The sequence below is a fragment of the Colossoma macropomum genome, unplaced genomic scaffold (genome assembly GCF_904425465.1).
Source record: "Colossoma macropomum unplaced genomic scaffold, Colossoma_macropomum, whole genome shotgun sequence".
Taxonomy (NCBI): Eukaryota; Metazoa; Chordata; class Actinopteri; order Characiformes; family Serrasalmidae; genus Colossoma; species Colossoma macropomum.
In genome coordinates this window covers 1,301,639-1,321,097 of record NW_023494795.1, presented here as the reverse complement: position 1 = coordinate 1,321,097, position 19,459 = coordinate 1,301,639, and the positions used below count along the sequence as shown (strand labels likewise).

The following is a 19,459-nucleotide window of genomic DNA, read 5'->3' as shown; positions in this document are numbered from 1 at the left end:
ACAACACACACTAACACACCACCACCACGTCAGTGTTACTGCAGTGCTGAGAATGATCCACCACCCAAATAATACCTGCTCTGTGAGGGTCCTGTGGGGGTCCTGACCATTGAAGAACACGGTGAAAGGGGGCTAACAAAATATACAGAGAAACATCTGTAACTGTAGAACTAAACAGTGCTCATATATGGTGAGTGGAGCTGATATATATATATACAGCGATGTTATACAGTATATAATACATATGTTACCTGGTGTTGGTGTGAGAAGTGTAGCAGTGCCGTTGGGTAAAGCTGGCATGCTGAGGGGGTCGGGGATCAGTGGCATGGGCAGTGCTCCGGGCAGCATGGGGGGCACAGCTGGCATAGAGGTCAAAGAGGTCATAGAGGTCACGGAGGTCATGGAGGTCACAGAGGAGCCGAGAGGCATGGGCGTGAGCATTGGCATCGATGGCATGACCGACAGGTTAGGCATTGACCCCATACCTGCGAACCCAACAAAATTCTTTCTAAATCATACATTCTTTATATATATATATATATATATATATATAATATATATATATATATATATATTCATACATTTCAGGAATTTATGACACACTTTTTGCCAACAAATTGGCCTTAGGAGACCTTTTACAGCACTTCATACAGCCACTTGAAGTATATATCAGTGTATATACAGCATACACTGCCTGAAGACTACAGTATATAGTATATATTTACATTATTTACACATATACAGTATATATTAGTATATTTACAGCATATCTCAATTTACCTAGTGTATATTTGAGAATATGGTGCTGCCTAAAATCTATAATTTATACACAACAGTCCATAGTTTATATACAGTACATATCAGCTGGTTAGATCAGATGACTACACACTCAGTCCTCACCGAAGCGTGCTGATGAGGTCATCGCAGGGGCGGGCGTCTGCTTCATGATGACGGGCAGAGAGGAGGGCAGCGGCTGACCCTGCAGCTGCAGCTTAATCAGCTTCATGGCAATGGAGAACTCTAATCTGTCCATCTTTCCGTCCCTGCCCATGTCGGCCAACGCCCTGGGAGATGGGGAGATCGGAGAGAGGGAGAGGGAGAACAGGAAGGAGAAACCTTCTTCAGGGAAAGAAGTTCTTCACTGGCACTCACCCAGAACACAAAAGCAGAACAATAACAAACACTGGTTTGCGCTGTAATCCGTTTCATTTTGACAGAAGCGCAAGGCTTTAATTCTGCTTCCTGTGGGAATCGTTCTGCATCCTATTCGAGGACATGCAGTGAAGTTTACGCCGGCCCGTAAACCGCGGATGAGGAAGAGGTTGAGAAACATTAAGAAACCTCCACCCAACCTATCCACATCACCATCACCACCACCGGCCCATTCCAGTAGCCAGAGCCAAAAACAGCTCCACCCCACACTCACACACACGCTTCACACTCAGCAGCATTCAGGGACACGGGAAGGTGCTTTAAGGAGGGGTTGCTGGAATTTTGGGTAGTGTGTAGCTGACATATACAGTAACATTATGCAAAATTATATGACTTTTTAAAAGTTTCTGTGGATATTTTACATGAAACAGAATGTGTAACAATGTGCTGTAATGTGACGAGAGACTGTAATACACACTGACACATCAGACTGCTGCTGCTGACACATCAGACTGCTAATTTATGCAAATTAGCTGAGTAGCAGCCAATCAGATGTTGATATGTAGAGTTGCCAGACTTCAACCGGGCCTTTTTTTGTTTGTTTATTTGGGGAATTTGTCTTTTATTGTGTCTTTTCGTCTGTTTTTTGTGTTTTACTGTTTGGTAATTATACGGGTATGGGTTGCCAGATTGGGTAGAATATCATTTTATGTTCTTCGTATGACTTGTTTGACAATAACTTTATCTGTGATGTTTCTCCATTACTTTGTAGTAATAAATAATAATAATAATGATGATAATGAAACAATAATGATAATAATGAAAATAAATAAATGATTAAAGTGAAACACATATCTTGAACTCTCCTTATTCTCACAGAATATTCAAGATAATACTTGATAGAATATTAGAAAATAAAAATATTTTATATGAGACATTATTGTGCTGGTTGATTTTGTTAGCTTTAAAAAACAATATTTGGCAGCTACAAGAATAAAGAAATAGCCAACAGCTATTTGACAACTTTGCAAAGTTTGACAACATATGAATAAAGCCTTATATAAAAATACACGTAGGTCTTTAATATGCTGTTTAATGGTCTGTTGTTTTTTATTATTATTTTTAGCAGTTGCAGCTAAACAATCCAGAAATCTGGGGCTCCTGCAGCCCCTCAGGACCCCCACTTCCCACATCACTGACAGTACCACAAACGCAGTCACACACACTGCTGAAATATAATTCATCTTAACCAGTCGATCTGCAGCAGAGTGAACACAGTAGAGTGTTTGTGGAATTTGCCACTTTAATTACACATTCGGTGTTTGTGTTGTACAAACAGTTTCAGAGAAACAGGAACAGTGAGCTAAATATGGCGACAACAAGAACGACATGTTTACAGAATCAACCAGAGGGACACAGAGACAGAGAGAGAGAGAGAGAGAGAGGTGGGGGGGGGGAGAGAGAGAGAGAGGAAAAGAGAAAGAGAGAGAGAGAGAGAGAGAGAGAGAGAGGGAGAGAGGAAGATGAAAAGAGAGAGCGGGAGATAGTGAGAGAGCAGGAGAGAGGGAGGGAGAGAGAGAGGGAGAGAGAGAGAGAGAGAGAGGGAGAGGGAGAGAGAGAGAGAGAGAGAGAAAGACAGAGAGAGAGACAAAGACAGAGAGAGAGAGAGAGAGACAGGAAAAGAGAGAGAGAGAGTGAGAAGAAAAGAGAAAGAGAGGGGGGGAGAGGAAAAGAGAAAGGGGGGGAGAGAGAGGGAGAGAGGAAGATGAAAAGAGAGAGAGAGAGAGATAAGAGAGAGAGCAGGAGAGAAGGGGAGAGAGAGAGAGAGAGAGAGAGAGAGAGAGAGAGGGAGAGAGAGAGAGAGAGAGGGAGGGAGAGAGAGAGAGAGAGAGACGGGGGAGCTGTAAAAGAGAATAACTAAACTGGAATTCGTCAGAAATGAACAGAATACAATTCAACAAATAAGCTGGGCTGTGAAACGTTTACAGACGGACTGGAACAAAAGAAAATATTGACCTGATGCCGCTTTAGCTTTATGGCTCTGACTGTAAAGTGTTGAAGTGTCAAATTTTGGGCGGAAGTAATTACTCATATTGAAGCACGTTTACTACGCTGTCTGGCTCCTTTGCTTTCCTTCTTTCTTCATTCTGCAGAGCTGCTGTGCTGATCCACTGTGCTCACCTTCAGCTCTGCCTGGGCGAATCACAGCTGTGGTGCAATAACACATTAACACATTGACTCTTCTGTTCTGTGTCTTAAAGGTGTCTTACCAGATCTCAGCAAGCACTGACGCAGGAAGGCCAGACTGCAGGAAAAACTTGCGCGCTTGATCTCCTACACAGGACACACACACATACACACACACACACACACACACACACATACACATACACACACACACACACACACACACACAAACAGTCAGCACCAAAGTAAAAACAGGACACAAACTTACACTGTATGTCCAAAAGTTTCCAGACAGCCCTTCTAATAAGTGAATTCAGTTACTGTAAGGTCACCACTGTTTGTGTGTATGTTGTGATGTTTCCCTGTTGGCTGAGGAGTTTGCGGCTGCTTGAGTGACGCTGTATTGCGGCTACAAGGCTGCCTGGACCAAGGACCTGATTGACGCTGCAGCTGTGGGGCTGCCTGGATCGGTAGTGTTCGGCTCCTCATGCAGGAGGCCTCTTGGGCCAGCTGCCTAAGCACTGCTACATCGCAGCTACATGGCTGTCTGGGCCAGCTGCTGGGTGACACTGCACTGCAGCTATGAGGCTGTCTGGACTGGTGGCTGCAGGAAAATGAAGGACATTTTCGGCCTTCGAGGTTTCCTAGGGCGGCTGCCTGTGTGGCACACCATAGTTATAGAGTGAGACTTTCCCCGCGGCTAAGGACTCTTTTCAGACTAACTAAGTGACTCTATACTGTGGTCATTGTAATCCTCCCTCGCTAACTGTTGGAAATGTAGAGTTTTGAGTGTGTGTGTGTGGGGTGTGTGTGTGTGTGTGTGTGTGTGTGTGTGTGTGTGTTCTGTTTGATTTCTTGTTGTTTATGTATTTTGTTATTTTCTGATCCTTTTGTAAAGTGTCCTTGGGTTTGAGAAAGGCACTATATAAACTGAACTTATCATTATTAATGTAACAGTGTGATGTTACTATTAACTGTCACAAATCAAACAGGTATGCTTTTAATGTCATGATGACTAACTAGACTACATAGCAAAAACAAGCATGCAACATAAGCTGTTATGACATCACACTTTATGCCACCATACATTAAGCTTCAGGATCATATAAATGGTGATAAAAATGCACAATGCTGTGCTTTTCAGGAGAAACGCTGGAGCAGCAGGTCTACAGGCTTTTAGGAAGACAGTGGATTTGTGTTCATGTGTGTCTGTGATTCAGACTGTAGTCTGAGTTCTGACTGAGATAAAGACGTCAGTGTTTCTACACTTCACACAGCAGAGTGTTTGCTTTTGACCCGGATTTAACTTCCACCCACTGCAGGGCTGCTGGGTGTGTGTGTGTGTGTGTGTGTGTGTGTGTGTGTGTGGGTGTGTGTACACTTACCTGACACGTATCCCAGCGTGGGAGAGAGAGAGTCAAACTGTTTATCATGTTTCCCTCTCTCTTCAGGGGTTATAGCCCAAATATTAAACCCACCTGAGAGAGAGAGAGAGAGAGAGAGAGAGTCTTTTACACACACCCTATCACATCTGTCTACTTATTCATTTATGCATTCATCTGTGTTCATCCATCCAAATATATATCCATCCATCCATCCATGCATTCATCCATTCATTCATCCATCCACCCACCCAAGAAAGAGAGAGGGAAAAAAGAAAGAGAGAGAGAGGGAAAGAGAGACAATGAGAGGGAGAGACAGAGACAGAAAGAGAGAGAGAGAGGGACAGGGAGAGATAGAAAGAGAGGGGGAAAGAGAGAGAAAGCGAAAGCAGGAAATAGAGAGAGAGATGGGGAGATAGAGAGACAGAGAGAGGGAAAGAGACAGAAAAAAGAGAGGGAAATAGAGAGACACAGAGAGAGAGGAAGAAAGAGAGACAGGGGGAGAGAGAGAAAGAGGGAAAGAGAGAGGGAGTGAAAGAAAGAGAGGGAAAAAGAGAGAGGGGGAAGAGGGAAAGAGAGAGACAGAGAGAGGGAAAGAGAGGGGGAGAGAGGGAAAAAGACAGAAAGGGAGAGAGTGAGAGCGAGAGACAAAGTAAGAGAGAGAGAGAGAGAGAGAGAAATAGAGAGAAGACAACACTAAGGTATAATAATGATTACTCATCATAAAGCGCTAACATTTCCACTGACACTCTCTGTTTACTGGACTCCTCTCTACACCAGTCTAACATGTCATGTCTGACCTCATGTACAGGCTACCACAGCTACCATTAACACTACACTGTTCTGGGACTAAACTGCAGGGTCAGTGCAGTTTCACTAAAAATCCCCTTTAGTCCTGGTTTAGGCTTAATCTGGGTCTGAGTCATGCTTCACTGTAGTTCCTATAAAATGTATACCGGTTACTGCACACATCGTAGTAGTTACTGTAAAACACAAGGTGCTGTATACAGTACAGTGAACTGTAAATGAACTCGATCACAGCAGTAAAGCGTAAAGCTACTGATCAGTTATGAAAACAAAACATAGAGCAGATACTGAAGAACTCATAACAGTTACTGAATAATTCATAGTACTTACCAAATAATTCATAACAGTTACTGGATAAGTCATGGGAGTTACTGTAAAATGTGTAGACACTAACTCATAGTAGTTACTGACTAATTTATAGTAGATACTAAATAATTGGTAGCAGTTACTGAATAATAATTCTAAAGATTAATAACTGAGTAATGAGGCTGCAGTTTATGGACGTAAGCTCCTCTGAAATACTGTAACTGAACTCAATCACAGCAGTAAAGCGTAGTGCTTCTGATTTATTGTACGCAAAAAAACACTTCAGTGAAGAACAAACAAGGCTGGAAAAATACTTTAAGAAATACTTTGAAGTACTGATGGCTAAATACTGAATAGATTGTACTCAGTAACACATTCCATTACAATACACAGCTAAAAGTAATTGATTTATTTTATGCCGTTTCTTGCTGTTACTGGTTGGCAGTTTTGTTCATGTAATTGTTCTGTTATTATGGTTCCTGAAACACGTAATTATTCAAATTAATTCAAAAATGAAGACAAACTTCTCATCTTCAGTTTGAAATCTTTTTGAACTTTTCGTCACTGGACAGACGAATGCGCTCGGAGGAAAGCGCCGACCTCCAGATCTGTTACGTCAGCTAACAGACGCCTGCACTGACTAGCATCGCACTGAGGGGGGGAAGAAGGGGGGCCATCCTACCCACCCAAAGCGAGGCCTCTTGGACTCCCGGCCACGGATGGCTTAGTTTGACACTTACCGCCTGCCTCAGTCCACCAGCGCTCCCATACTTCCACTGCTCTTTCATGACCTAAGCCAACAATTCGCCATATCCCAGTAATGAGATCTCACAAATTTGACCGTAAAGTCTGGTTCCATTGACTTACATTAAACGTAAAGTAGGTTTTTTCCTTCTCCTGTAAAGTTACCATATTGGAGATACGAGGTTTTCTTCTGATTACAGCCATATATATGACTGAATCCAGACTTGATTTATTATATAAATTAATACTTAATTACTGTATTTTGACTACATATTCCCAATGCTTGTATTCCATTACATCGCAATCCTGAGGGGGGGTGGGGGGAATTAGGTGGGTCGGCCTGAGGGACAGAGGCTTGAGCTGGAAAACAAGAGGCTGGCTTTTAGATTTCCATCGACCTGTAGACTCACATTTAATGGACAAATCAAATACCTTCATATTCAGCCTCTCTCTCTGTCTCCCATTATATATCTCTCGTCCATTATCTCTCTCACTCTCTGTCTCTCCCTCTCTCTCTCCCATTATCACTCTCCCTCTCTCTCACTCACTCACTCGCTCACTCTCTCTCTACCCTCTCTCTCCATTATCACTCTTCCTCTCTCTCACCCTCTCTCTCTCTCTCCCATTACCACTCTCCCTTTCTCTCAGTCTCTCTCTCTCTCGCTCACTCTCTCTAATGGCCTCTAGTCTAATACCTGCTCTAAATAAAGAAGAAGAAGAAGAAGAAAAAGTGAGAAACGTTGCATGATTACTGAGAAAGTTTACTTCTACGAAGCCCTGCTGGTGACAACCTTAATAAATAAAAATAATGCGTGGCCACGACTTAGTAAGGCGTGGGAACAAGATAATTAAGTCGTGGCCATAACTTAGTAAGGCGTGGGCACGAGACCCTAATGAGTGGCCATGACTTAGTAAGACACAATCTCTTTTCCACGCCTTACTAAGTCGTGGTCACGACTTAATTATCTCATTCCCATGCCTTACAAAGTCGTGGCCGCTCATTAGCATCTCTTTTATTATTATTATTATTATATCATTATTATTATTATTATTATTATTATTAGTCGTCAGCAGGCAGGTTTGATGGGTCCCATAAGAAATAAAACCAAATTATGATCCAGTTTCCACAACAAATGGGAAAATTCTGGTCACATTTCAGTTGTTGTTACCACACGATGTGTGTCACGACTCCCTTCGGCTCTGAGGTCTTATTGGACTCCATCTCCCAGAACCCCCTGGGGGATCACGTGACTCCTGCCTCACTCTCGTGCTCCAATCAGCGCTCTAGCTCTCCTGAGTACTGATCATGTCCACCTGCAGTTCACTGATCAGTTTAGTGTAAAGCCTGGGCTTGTAGGATAAGTTCTTTGCGAGGTGTTGCTTCGGTCTCTAGAGCTGCTGAGCGTTCATATCTGGTTCTGACATTTTGCCCTGTTTTTGACTTGCCTTTTGCCTCACCCCTTTTCGGATCTGACCTATGCCTGTTTACTGACTTCGATTTTGGGTTGTGTTTTTATCAGTAAAGCCTCTCATTCTACTTTTCCCCGTGAGCGTCTGCGTCATTCTTTCATGTTACAATGTGATCTCAAACTCAAATTTAAAGTGATGGGGACAAAGCTGAGCATTTCCAAAGTGGTGGGGACCTGCCCCCATTATCGCCAGCCTAAAATCACGCTGTGTGTGTGTGTGTGCCTAATTTCATAGGTCTTGTGTGAGGACCTCAAACGTCAACCGTGTTTATGTATTCAAAAGAAACAGGAAATACCACTGTGAGCCCAGTGGCACTTCCTGGTGGTAACATCTAATCCAAACATCTCTCTCACTCACACACAGCTAACCCAAACATCCACTCCTAAAGCCCTTCAAAGCTCCTCCAGAGGACCAGCATGAGCAACAACACAGCCACAGACCTCTCTCACACCAGAGATAGCCGTAACCTCTGGAGTTTACATTTTAAACTGCAGCAACCTTCAGAGCTGAGAGCAAAAACACACGGCACACAGAGACAGCGGCCAATCAGAGCCTCCGAACCAGAGCAGGTTAACACCTGAACTTGAACCCTGCTACATAACACTGACACAATCATGTGATAAGCATGTAACAGCAGGTTTCATATGCCTTCAGGAGCTATAATCACAGATTATGGCTGATAATATAACACTGTCATGTTACCTTTGCTGTTAATTGTCATGACATTTGTTCATAATGTTTGATTTTATGCCGGTTAACTAAAGAACACAGCAAAAATCAGCGTGCTCTAGAACAATGTGAATGGATGGAGAACATTCTAGAACAACATGAAAGGAGTGGGCATTCTAGAACAGTGTGAATGGATGGGAAACATTCTAGAACAGTGTGAATGCTTGGGAAACATTCTAGAACAGCATGAATGGAATGGACGTTCTAGAACAGTGTGAATGTGCAGAACATTTTGGAACAGTGTGAATGGACAGAGAACATTCTAGAACAGTGTGCATGAGGAGAATGCACTAGAACAATGTTCTTAAACTGTGTAAAAGGGGACAACATTCTAGAACAATGTGAATAGAGTGATCGTAGAACAGAATGTCTAAAACAGTGTGAATGAGGAGAACATTGTAGAACGGAACATTCTAAAACAGAACATTCTAGAATGGAACATTCTAAAACAGAGTGCATGGGGAGAACATTCTAGAACAGTGTGAACAGAGTGAACATAGAATGGAAGGTCTAAAACAGTGTGAATGAGGAGAACATTCTAGAATAAAACATTTTAAAACAGAACATTCTAGAATGGAACACTGTAAAACAGTGTGAATGAGGAAAACATTCTAGAATGGACATTCTGGAACTGTGCATGGGGAGAACAGTGTGAATGGAGGAACGATAGAACAGCGTGCATTCTAGAAAAGACTGAATGAGGAAAACATTCTAGAACAGTGTGATTGGCGGGAACACTAGAACAGTGTGAATAGAGTGAACATTCTACCACAGTGTGGATGGAGTAGACATTCTAGAACTGATCATTCTAGAACAGTGTGAATGAGGAGAACATTCTAGAACAGTATGAATGAGGAGAACATTCTAGAACAGTGTGAATGAGGAGAACATTCTAGAACAGTGTGAATATGGAAACATTCTAAAATAGTGTGAATTAAGAGAATATCCTAGTAACAGTGAGAATGGGGGAACCATTCTAGAACAGTGTGAATCGATGGAGAACGTTCTAGAACAGTTCGTTCTAGTTTGGTATGTAGCAGGATTCAAGTAGTGTTGCCATGAGCAACAACCAATCAGTAACATTTCAGCCTTGCTGATGCAATATGCAAATAAGTTCAATGGCATCCATGCTGGGGGTTCCCAGTGGACAAATCTCTTTTTTGTAATATGTAAAGTAGGACTGTCGTTATCAATTATATTAGTCGAGAAAATCTATCAATAATTTTGTTGATTAACCAAGAGATCATATACATGCAATGTATAACAGCAGACATTTAACTACATTTAACGACAAATATATGCACATTTGTGAGATCCTGCTGGTGCGGGTTTCCTCTCTTTCAGTGATGCACACTAAAAGCAGTCTGATGAACATTCGGACACCCTGTTAATCATTAAACTTGCAAACCAATCCCTAAGCTGATTCATCAAGAATGTCAGTTTTAATATATATATTATTATTCAGTAGTATATTCATATAATATCAAATCAAGTAGTACTGACAGCCCCAGTGTACAGCAAATGGCTTCGGAACTCACTCGTTTACAGCATGTGTGGCAGTATGGGATTTCTTGAGAAAGGGGGCGCTATTAGCACACAATAGAGAAAATAGATAGACTCTGTGTCTTGGGGGGGATAATCAATAATCCTGATTTTTAACAAGAAAATATACGTGCTATTGGACTAAATGAATAATAAATTAGAGATGCTATTGTGGCTTAGCTGGTGATACATTTTAGAAAACTGACTGTGTTCTGCTGAGGCTTTCTACACTCAGAGCAATCTTTTATCTCACAGTGAACTAGAACACCGTGGCGTGTTACACATGCAAGACACAGTGATAAGCAGAGCTAGAGAAATGCACACACACAAACAGTCCTTTACCACCTGTTTCAATCTCTCTCGGCTCACGTTTTTGCCCTCGTCAGCAGGACTGTGATGCAGAAAGAGGTCGTCATGATTAATTAAGTGCTAGAATATGGACTCATGTGAGGCTTTTCTTGGCAAAAATTAAACAGCATGCTTCTCTCTCTTATCCAAAAAACAAGAACATTTGACACTTTTTCATCCCTGGACAAGCTTTTTGTTAATTAGCCATATTTTATGGAATAGAAATTAAACTTGAACAAGAGAGAAGAAAGAATGTGTACAGTTTAAGTTTAGAACAGGAAAAAAAAAAAAAACCTCCCCTCTGCATTGTTGAGTGAGATTGGGTTCCGGAATCAGGTCCCTCAACAATGACACCATGGCAACGGAGTGTATCGCTGTGGGAACCAGGCTGCGTCTGTGCCAAAGAGATCCACTGGGATATAACACAATCTCTGCTGTAGAAGAGCAGAGAAACACTGGCCTAATGTCAGCCTAGTAGTGGCCTAATTCTGGCATAACACTGGCCTAACACTGGTATGATGCTGGCAAAATGTCAGCCTAGTAGTGGCCTAAAACTAACATAATGCTAGCATAACAGCCTAGTAGTCGGCGAATGCCGGCCTGAAGTCAGCCTAGTAGTTGCCTAATGCCTGCCATTATCTACTTGCTGTCAGCCATGTAGTAGTCTAATCCCTGCCTAATGTTGGCCTGATGTCAGCCTAGTAGTATCCTATTGCTTGCCTACTGTTGGCCTGATGTCAGCCTAGTAATAGTCCAACACTTGCCTAATGTTGGCCTGATCTCAGACTAGTAATAGTCCAACACTTGCCTAATGTTGGCGTGATGTCAGCCTAGTACTGGCCTAATGCTTGCCTAATGTTGGCCTGATGTCAGCCTAGTAGTAGTCCAACACTTGCCTAATGTTGGCCTGATCTCAGCATAGTAGTGGACTAATGCTTCCCTAATGTTGGCGTGATGTCAGCCTTGTAGTGGCTTTTGCTTGCCTACTGTTGGCATGATGTCAGCCTTGTACCGGCCTAATGCTTGCCTAATGTTGGCCTGATGTCAGCCTAGTAGTGGCCTAATGCTTGCCTAATGTTGGCCTGATGTCAGCCTAGTAGTAGTCCAACACTTGCCTACTGTTGGCCTGATGTCAGCCTTGTACTGGCCTAATGCTTGCCTTATGTTGGCCTGATGTCAACCTAGTAGTAGTCCAACACTTGCCTAATGTTGGCCTGATGTCAGCCTAGTAGTAGTCTAATACAGCCACAACACTGACCTAATGTCACACTAGTAGTAGTCTAATACAGCCACAACACTGACCTAATGTCACACTAGTAGTAGTCTAATACTGTCATTATGCTGGCCTAATGTCAGCCAACTAGTCGCCTAACACAGACATAATGCTGACATAGCTTAGTAGTAGCCTAATGCCTGCTTAATGTTAGACTGTTGTCAGCCTAGTAGTAGCCTAATGCCTGCTTAATGTTGGCCTGATGTCAGCCTTGTAGTGGCCTAATGCTTGCCTATTGTTGGCCTGATGTCTGCCTAGTAATAGTCCAACACTTGCCTACTGTTGGCCTGATGTCAGCCTAGTACTGGCCTATTGCTTGCCTAATGTTGGCCTGATGTCAGCCTAGTAGTAGTCTAACACTGCCATAACGTTGACCTAATGTTAGGCTAGTAGAAGCATAACACTGCCACAGCTCTGACCTTAAGTCAGACTAGCAGTAGCCAAATACTGCAATATTGCTGACCTAACGTCACATAAGCAGTGGCCGAACACTGCCATAAGGTTGACCTGATGTTAGGCTAGTAGAGGTTTAACACTGCCATAACATTGACCTAATGTCAGATAAGCAGTGGCCTAACTCTGCCATGCGACCTAATGCTAGATAAGCAGTGGCCTAACACTGTAATAGCAATGACCTAACATCAGATAAGCAGTGGCCTAACACTGCCATACAGGTGATCTAATGCCAGATAAGCAGTGGCCTAACACTCTAATAACACTGGCCTAATGTCAGATAAGCAATGACCTACCACTACCACAACACTGGCCTAATGTCAGATAAGCAGTGACCAAACACTGCCATAACACTGACCTAATGTCAGATAAGCAGTGACCAAACGCTGCTGTAACACTGACCTAATGTCAGAGTAGCAGTGGCCTAACGCTGTCATACAGGTGACCTAACGTCAGATAAGCAGTGGCCTAACGCTGTCATACAGGTGACCTAATGTCAGATAAGCAGTGGCCAAACGCTGCCATAACACTGACCTAATGTCAGATAAGCAGTGACCAAACGCTGCCGTAACACTGACCTAATGTCAGATTAGCAGTGGCCTAACGCTGCCATACAGGTGACCTAATGTCAGATTAGCAGTGGCCTAATGCTGCCATACAGGTGACCTAATGTCAGATTAGCAGTGGCCTAACGCTGCCATACAGGTGACCTAATGTCAGATTAGCAGTGGCCTAACGCTGCCATACAGGTGACCTAATGTCAGATAAGCAGTGGCCTAACGCTGCCATACAGGTGACCTAATGTCAGATAAGCAGTGGCCTAACGCTGCCATACAGGTGACCTAATGTCAGATAAGCAGTGGCCTAACGCTGCCATACAGGTGACCTAATGTCAGATAAGCAGTGGCCTAACGCTGCCATACAGGTGACCTAATGTCAGATAAGCAGTGGCCTAACGCTGCCATACAGGTGACCTAATGTCAGATAAGCAGTGGCCTAACGCTGCCATACAGGTGACCTAATGTCAGATAAGCAGTGGCCTAACGCTGCCATACAGGTAACCTAATGTCAGATAAGCAGTGGCCTAACATTGCTCTAATTTTTATATTATCATGTATATAAAGTTTTCCCTTGCCACTCATTATGGTCTTGGACCTGGATTTGTATAAAGCTTCTTTGTGTCCATTTGTTGTTTTGCAACTGAGTGTGCTGGCCTAATGGTGGCCTAACTGTGGCATTACAGTGGTATTACGCTGACCTGACTAATGTTGGTTTAAGCCTAGCCCTCACAGATTCTGAAGAACGTTACTCCACCCTCACATCAAAACATCCGTGCTCTCTGCAGTGGGGTTAAAACCTCTAACCTGTGAATTCTCTAATACCTACTTACTCGAAACTTAAACATTAGTCCTTTTTTTGTTTGTTTTCATTTCTTATCTCAGTCCAGCATCAATGTTGTGCCAAAAGATGCACACTAGCTCTCACAGAAAGGCTCAGACATTGGAGTGTTTTCCTTTCCCGAAGACTGACAGTATTTTGGATCTCAGTGCGGCACAGCCGGCTGCTGACGTTCTTCTTCCCCCGAGACACTAACGTTCAAATAACATTCCTCAAAGTAATGTTTTGGCAACTACGCTCTACATAAAGGCCCTCTTTCTGCGTCTGCTCTTCACATCCGTACAGCATCGCAGAAAGAGGGTACACGTCCCAGTGCCAGAGGAACCTCATCCCCGTTCAGCCGGCTCTTTGACGGGGTGGTAATTAGCTGATGAGTTGAATTAGGTGTGTTAGATTAGATTAGAAGGACCACCTGCTTGGCTATGGTTCCACAAACAGATCTACAACATATTAGGTAAAGCTGCAGTGTTGGCACCTGCAATTAGCAAACAGTGGAAAGACCAGAGTCAGCATTTTTGCTGCATTCACAGCACATTAAACTGAACCTGGTTTACAGCGACTGTGTCAGGTGTTCATCTAACACAACCTGATTCATCTAATTAGCTCATTACTCGACCTGTTAACCCTCTTAGGTTCTCCTAATGACTCAGAAACACCTCCTCTTACACGTAGTTTAATTAGTCTTCACCCGTAGCTCATTGAAACAGGTGGAGACGTTGCGTGGAAAGTTCATTCATACTGTTCTAGAATGTTCTCCGACATTCACACTGTTCTAGAATGTTCCCCATCATTCACATTGTTCTAGAAAATTCTCACTATTCTAGAATGTTTTCCCCTATCCTCACTGTTCTAGAACGTTCTCCCCATTCACACTGTTTTAGAAAGTTCTCCACCATTCTCACTGTGCTAGAAAATTCTTACTATTCTAGAATGTTCTGCCCCATTCACACTGTTCTAGAATATTCTCCCCATTCACTGTTCTAAAATGTTCTCCCTCATTCACACTGTTCTAGAATATTCTCCCCATTCACTTTTCTAGAATGTTCTCCCTCATTCACACTGTTCTAGAATATCCTCCCCATTCACTGTTCTAAAATGTTCTCCCTCATTCACACTATTCTAGAATGTTCTTCCCATTCACACTGTTCTAGAATGTTCTTCCCATTCACACTGTTCTGGAATGCTGACAATGCACACTCTTCTAGAATGTTCACTCCACTCACACTGTTCTAGAATGTTCACTACACTCACACTGTTCTAGAATGTTCACTACACTTACAGTGTTCTACAATGTCCACTCTTTTAACATTGTTCTAGATTGTTCTCCCCGTTCACACTGTTCTATGTTTTATTATCTAGTCAACTGTCCACATTAGAATTTGGTGAGGACTGTAGAGGTCAGAGGTCAGTTCTCCCCATTCACACTGTTCTAGATTTTCTCCCCATTCATAGTTTAAAAATGTTCTCTTTACTCAAACTGTTTTAGAATGCTCTCTCCATTCACACTGTTCTAGAATACTCCCTCACATCTACAGTTCTGGATTGTTGGCAATGCACACAGTTCTAGAATGTTCACTCCACTCACACTGTTCTAGTATGCCCACTCTTTTTACATTGTTCTAGACTGTTCACCTAATTCATAGTGTTCTAGAATGTTCTACTCAATCATAGTGTTTTTGAATGTTTTCCTCAATCATAGTGTTCTAGAATGTTCTTCCCATTCACACTATTCTAGAGTGTTCTCCTCATTCATACTCTGCTAGAATGTTCTCCTCATTCATACTCTTCTAGAATGTTCTCCTCATTTGCACTGTTCTATAATGTTGTACTATCTAGTCAACTGTCCATGTCAGAATGTAGGTGTTTGGTGAGGACCACAGAGGTCAGAGGTCAGTATGTAGAGCTGAAAGATCAATTGTTTTATATTGAAATCACAATGTAAGAGTGCAGTTTTCAAAACACAAGAGCTGCAATATGTTATAAGTGTGGAAATTTAACCCAGTAACACACAGCTGGTAAACTGGAGTCAGACCAGTCAGAAGCAGCCGATCCCCCATGTGCTGTTTAAGTGACCAACACTATCACAACTAACTGGCAGTTTGGAACAGTGTTCAGTGTTTAAGCCTCAATGTCTTTAGCCAAAACCTTAATTTATAGAACATAATAGCAATTTAAATTGCAGTGACATCATCTGTGGGAAAACTATTAGATATTTTCTCCAGATTGTTCAGCCCTGTCAGGTGCTCTGGGCCTGAAATGGGCTCTGCAGTTCTAATGTAGAGCAGCTAAAATTATGAAGGGTTGAAACACAGCACAGCCTTGATGAATAGGACCTCTACTGTAGTGCTTTAACAACAATGCACAACAGAGAGAGAGAGAGAGAGAGGGAGAGAGAGAGAGAGAGAGAGAGAGAGAGAGAGAGAGAGAGAGATGCTGCAGTGCTGCAGTTGGTTTGATAAGAGGGTCAGTGGACAGATGCCCCAGACAGACACACAGAGACCAGTGTTCTTACCATTCATGTCTGCAGGTGGGATTCGGGGGTCTTCTGTTCAGCCAGCTAGCTTACACTCATCTGCAGAGAGAGAGAAAGGGAGAGAGAGATATTAGTGATGCAGGCTTGGCTTTGAGAGGAGAATTAGAGGACACTGAGAAAATGTGGGAGAGAGAGAGAGAAAGGGAAAGGGAGGTGGGGAGGGGCAGAGAAAATAAAGAGTAAGACAATAAGAGACAGAAAGAGAGGTTCCCTGGTATGACTAGAGGTGGGTAATCCAGGTCCAAAAAGTAAAAACCCTCCCCAGGATTTTGTTCCAACTGCTTGACTTCTCTAATTTGCTCAAACCAGCAGCAAAGGTGTTCAGGCAGCTGGAAGAAAATCCTGGGGAGGGTTTTTACTTTTTGGACCTGGATTACCCACCTCTAGGTATGACTTAGTAGTTCTTGGAATAGTTTGACAGCTCTTGGTATGATTCGGTAGTTTTTGGTACAGTTTGTTGATTCTCGCTATGGTTTGGTTGTTCTTGGTATAGTTTAATAGCTCTTGAAATAGTTTGGTAGTTCTTGGTATAGTTTGATGGGTCTTTATAGGGTTTGGTAGTTTTTGGTATGGTTTGGTAGTTCTTGGTACAGTTTGATGGGTCTTTATATGGTTTGGTAGTTTTTGGTATGGTTTGGTAGTTCTTGGTACAGTTTGATGGGTCTTGGTATGGTTTGGTAGTTTTTGGTATGGTTTGGTAGTTCTTGGTACAGTTTGATGGGTCTTGGTATGGTTTGGTAGTTTTTGGTATTGTTTGTTGGTTCTTGGTATGCTTTGGTTGTTCTTGGTATAGTTGTTAGTTTTTGGTACATTTTCGCTGTTCTTGGTATAGTTTTGTAGTTTTCGGTACATTTCCGTTGTTTTCGGTATGGTTTGGTAGTTCTTCCTATAGTTTGATAGCTCTTGGCATGTTTGGTATTTGTTGGTATGGTTTGGTAGTTCTTGGAATTGTTTAATAGCACTTGGTATATTTGGTAGTTCTTGGTATAGTTTGATGGTTCTTGGTATGGGTTGGTAGTTCTTGGTATTGTTTGGTGGTCTTTGGTATGATTTAGTAGTTCTTGGTACAGTTTGATGGGTCTTGGTATGGTTTGGTAGTTTTTGGTATTATTTGGTAGTTCTTGGTATAGTTTGATGGTTTTTGGTATGGGTTGGTAGTTCTTGGCACAGTTTCATGGTTCTTGGTACGGTTCGGTAGTTTTTGGTATTGTTTGGTAGTTTTTAGTATGGTTTGGCAGTTCTTGGTATAGTTTGGTAGGTTTTGGTAATGGTTTGGTAGTTCCTGATATAGTTTGATGGTTCTTGGTATGGTTTGGTTGTCCTTGGTATGGATTGGTAGTTCTTGGTATAGTTTGGTAGGTTTTGGTAACGGTTTGGTAGTTCCTGATATAGTTTGATGGTTCTTGGTATGGTTTGGTTGTCCTTGGTATGGATTAGTAGTTCTTGGTATAGTTTGGTAGGTTTTGGTAATGGTTTGGTAGTTCTTGATATAGATTGATGGTTCTTGGTATGGTTTGGTTGTCCGTGTTATGGTTTTGTTGTTCTTGGTATGATTTGGTAGTTTTTGCTATGGTTTGGTAGTTCTTGTTATAGAGTTAATAAATCATGCATTTTCATTCTATAAATTGCTTCTTGTTAAAATAATAAAACAGCTAAAACTTACCATGTGAAGTAACGTGAAGGCTACTGTTACTGCAACCTTTCGTTAACAAGCACGACTACAGTAAAAACCTAGAAAGGAAAGTTTGTAAACAAACTAAGTTTGCCAGACAAAGTCAGCTAATAATGCTGGTTCATGTAGCACTGAATTGTTGAAGGCAGTGAGTTGTTCATGCTGTGTTTATGTGGTTGTTTTGGGGTTATTTAAAGTTAAAGGGTTTTTTTCATTGTTTGTTTTTTTGTATTGGGTGTTGGGATGATGTGGTATTCCAGCTGGTTGCTAGGTTGTTGCCAGGTGGTTGCTATGGCACTCCAGCTAGTTGCTATGGCACTCCAGCTAGTTGCTATGATGTTGCTGTGGTAACTGTGCCAACTTAAAAAAAAAGGATTCAGGACATGGACGACACATTAAAAGAAAAACATCACAAGACAAATGGAGATTCGCAAAACTATCCTCCATCTGCTCAAGCCTAGGAAGGACTGAGTCAATGAAAGAGAGAGATAGAGAGCGAGAAGGAAGGAAAAAGAACCACAAGGAAGAGAGAAACAAGAAGAGAAAGACAGAGCAGAATATGAAAAGAGAGAGAGAGAAAGAGAGATGCAGTGACGAAGTGCTGCCTGCGAACAGATTCACTCCATTACGCCATACACACATCCTTCTTTCTCCATCAATCTCTCTCTCCCTTCATCACTGTCTGCTTTCAGCATCTCTCTCTCAGTCTGTCACTCTTCATCTCTTTCTTTAGTGCACACACACACACAGTTTTGACAATAACACTCTGTCTTGGGGTTCTCTATGCGGCAGTGATGGCCGGTCACAAAATTGAACGAGGGAGGCTAAAAAATAACACCTCTCATAGCATCACTACGGCCATCAAACAAGTAAAACAGCAATATACAAATTATAAAATATACACCTAAAATGTCTGTATATATACATATATATACATATACATATATGTACACCAATCAGGCATAACATCATGACCACCTCCTTGTTTCTACGCTCATTGTCCATTTAATCAGCTCCACTTACTATATAGGTGCACTTTGTAGTTCTACAGTTACAGACTGTAATCCATCTGTTTCTCTGCATACTTTGTTAGCCCCCTTTTACCCTGTTTTTCAGTGGACAGGACCCCCATGGACCCTCACAGAGCAGGTACTATTTGGGTGGTGGATCATTCTCAGCACTGCAGTAACACTGACGTGGTGGTGGTGTGGTGGTGTGTGTTATGCTGGTCTGAGTGGATCAGACACAGCAGTGCTGCTGGAGTTTTTAAACACCTCAGTGTCACTGCTGGACTGAGAATAGTCCACCAACCAAAAATATCCAGCCAACAGCGTCCTGTGGGCAGCGTCCTGTGGGCACCGTCCTGTGACCACTGATGAACGACTAGAGGATGACCAACACAAACTGTACAGCAGCAGATGAGCTATCGTCTCTGACTTTACATCTACAAGGTGGACTGACAA

General features: G+C 42.4%; 1 protein-coding gene across 2 annotated transcripts in view; it reads right to left on the bottom strand.

The window, feature by feature from the left end:
• Positions 1-19,459, bottom strand: part of itsn2a (intersectin 2a) — an 85,891-nt gene that overhangs the window by 47,587 nt on the left and 18,845 nt on the right. For both annotated transcript variants that reach the window (XM_036581123.1, XM_036581124.1), the window contains exons 2-6: positions 16,304-16,363; positions 4,725-4,817; positions 3,423-3,486; positions 901-1,064; positions 252-485 (exon numbers count right to left, since the gene is read on the bottom strand). In XM_036581123.1, coding sequence (XP_036437016.1) covers positions 252-485; positions 901-1,064; positions 3,423-3,486; positions 4,725-4,817; positions 16,304-16,310 — 562 coding nt within the window. In that variant the 5' untranslated portion in view covers positions 16,311-16,363. The remainder of the gene's footprint in view (positions 1-251; positions 486-900; positions 1,065-3,422; positions 3,487-4,724; positions 4,818-16,303; positions 16,364-19,459) is intronic.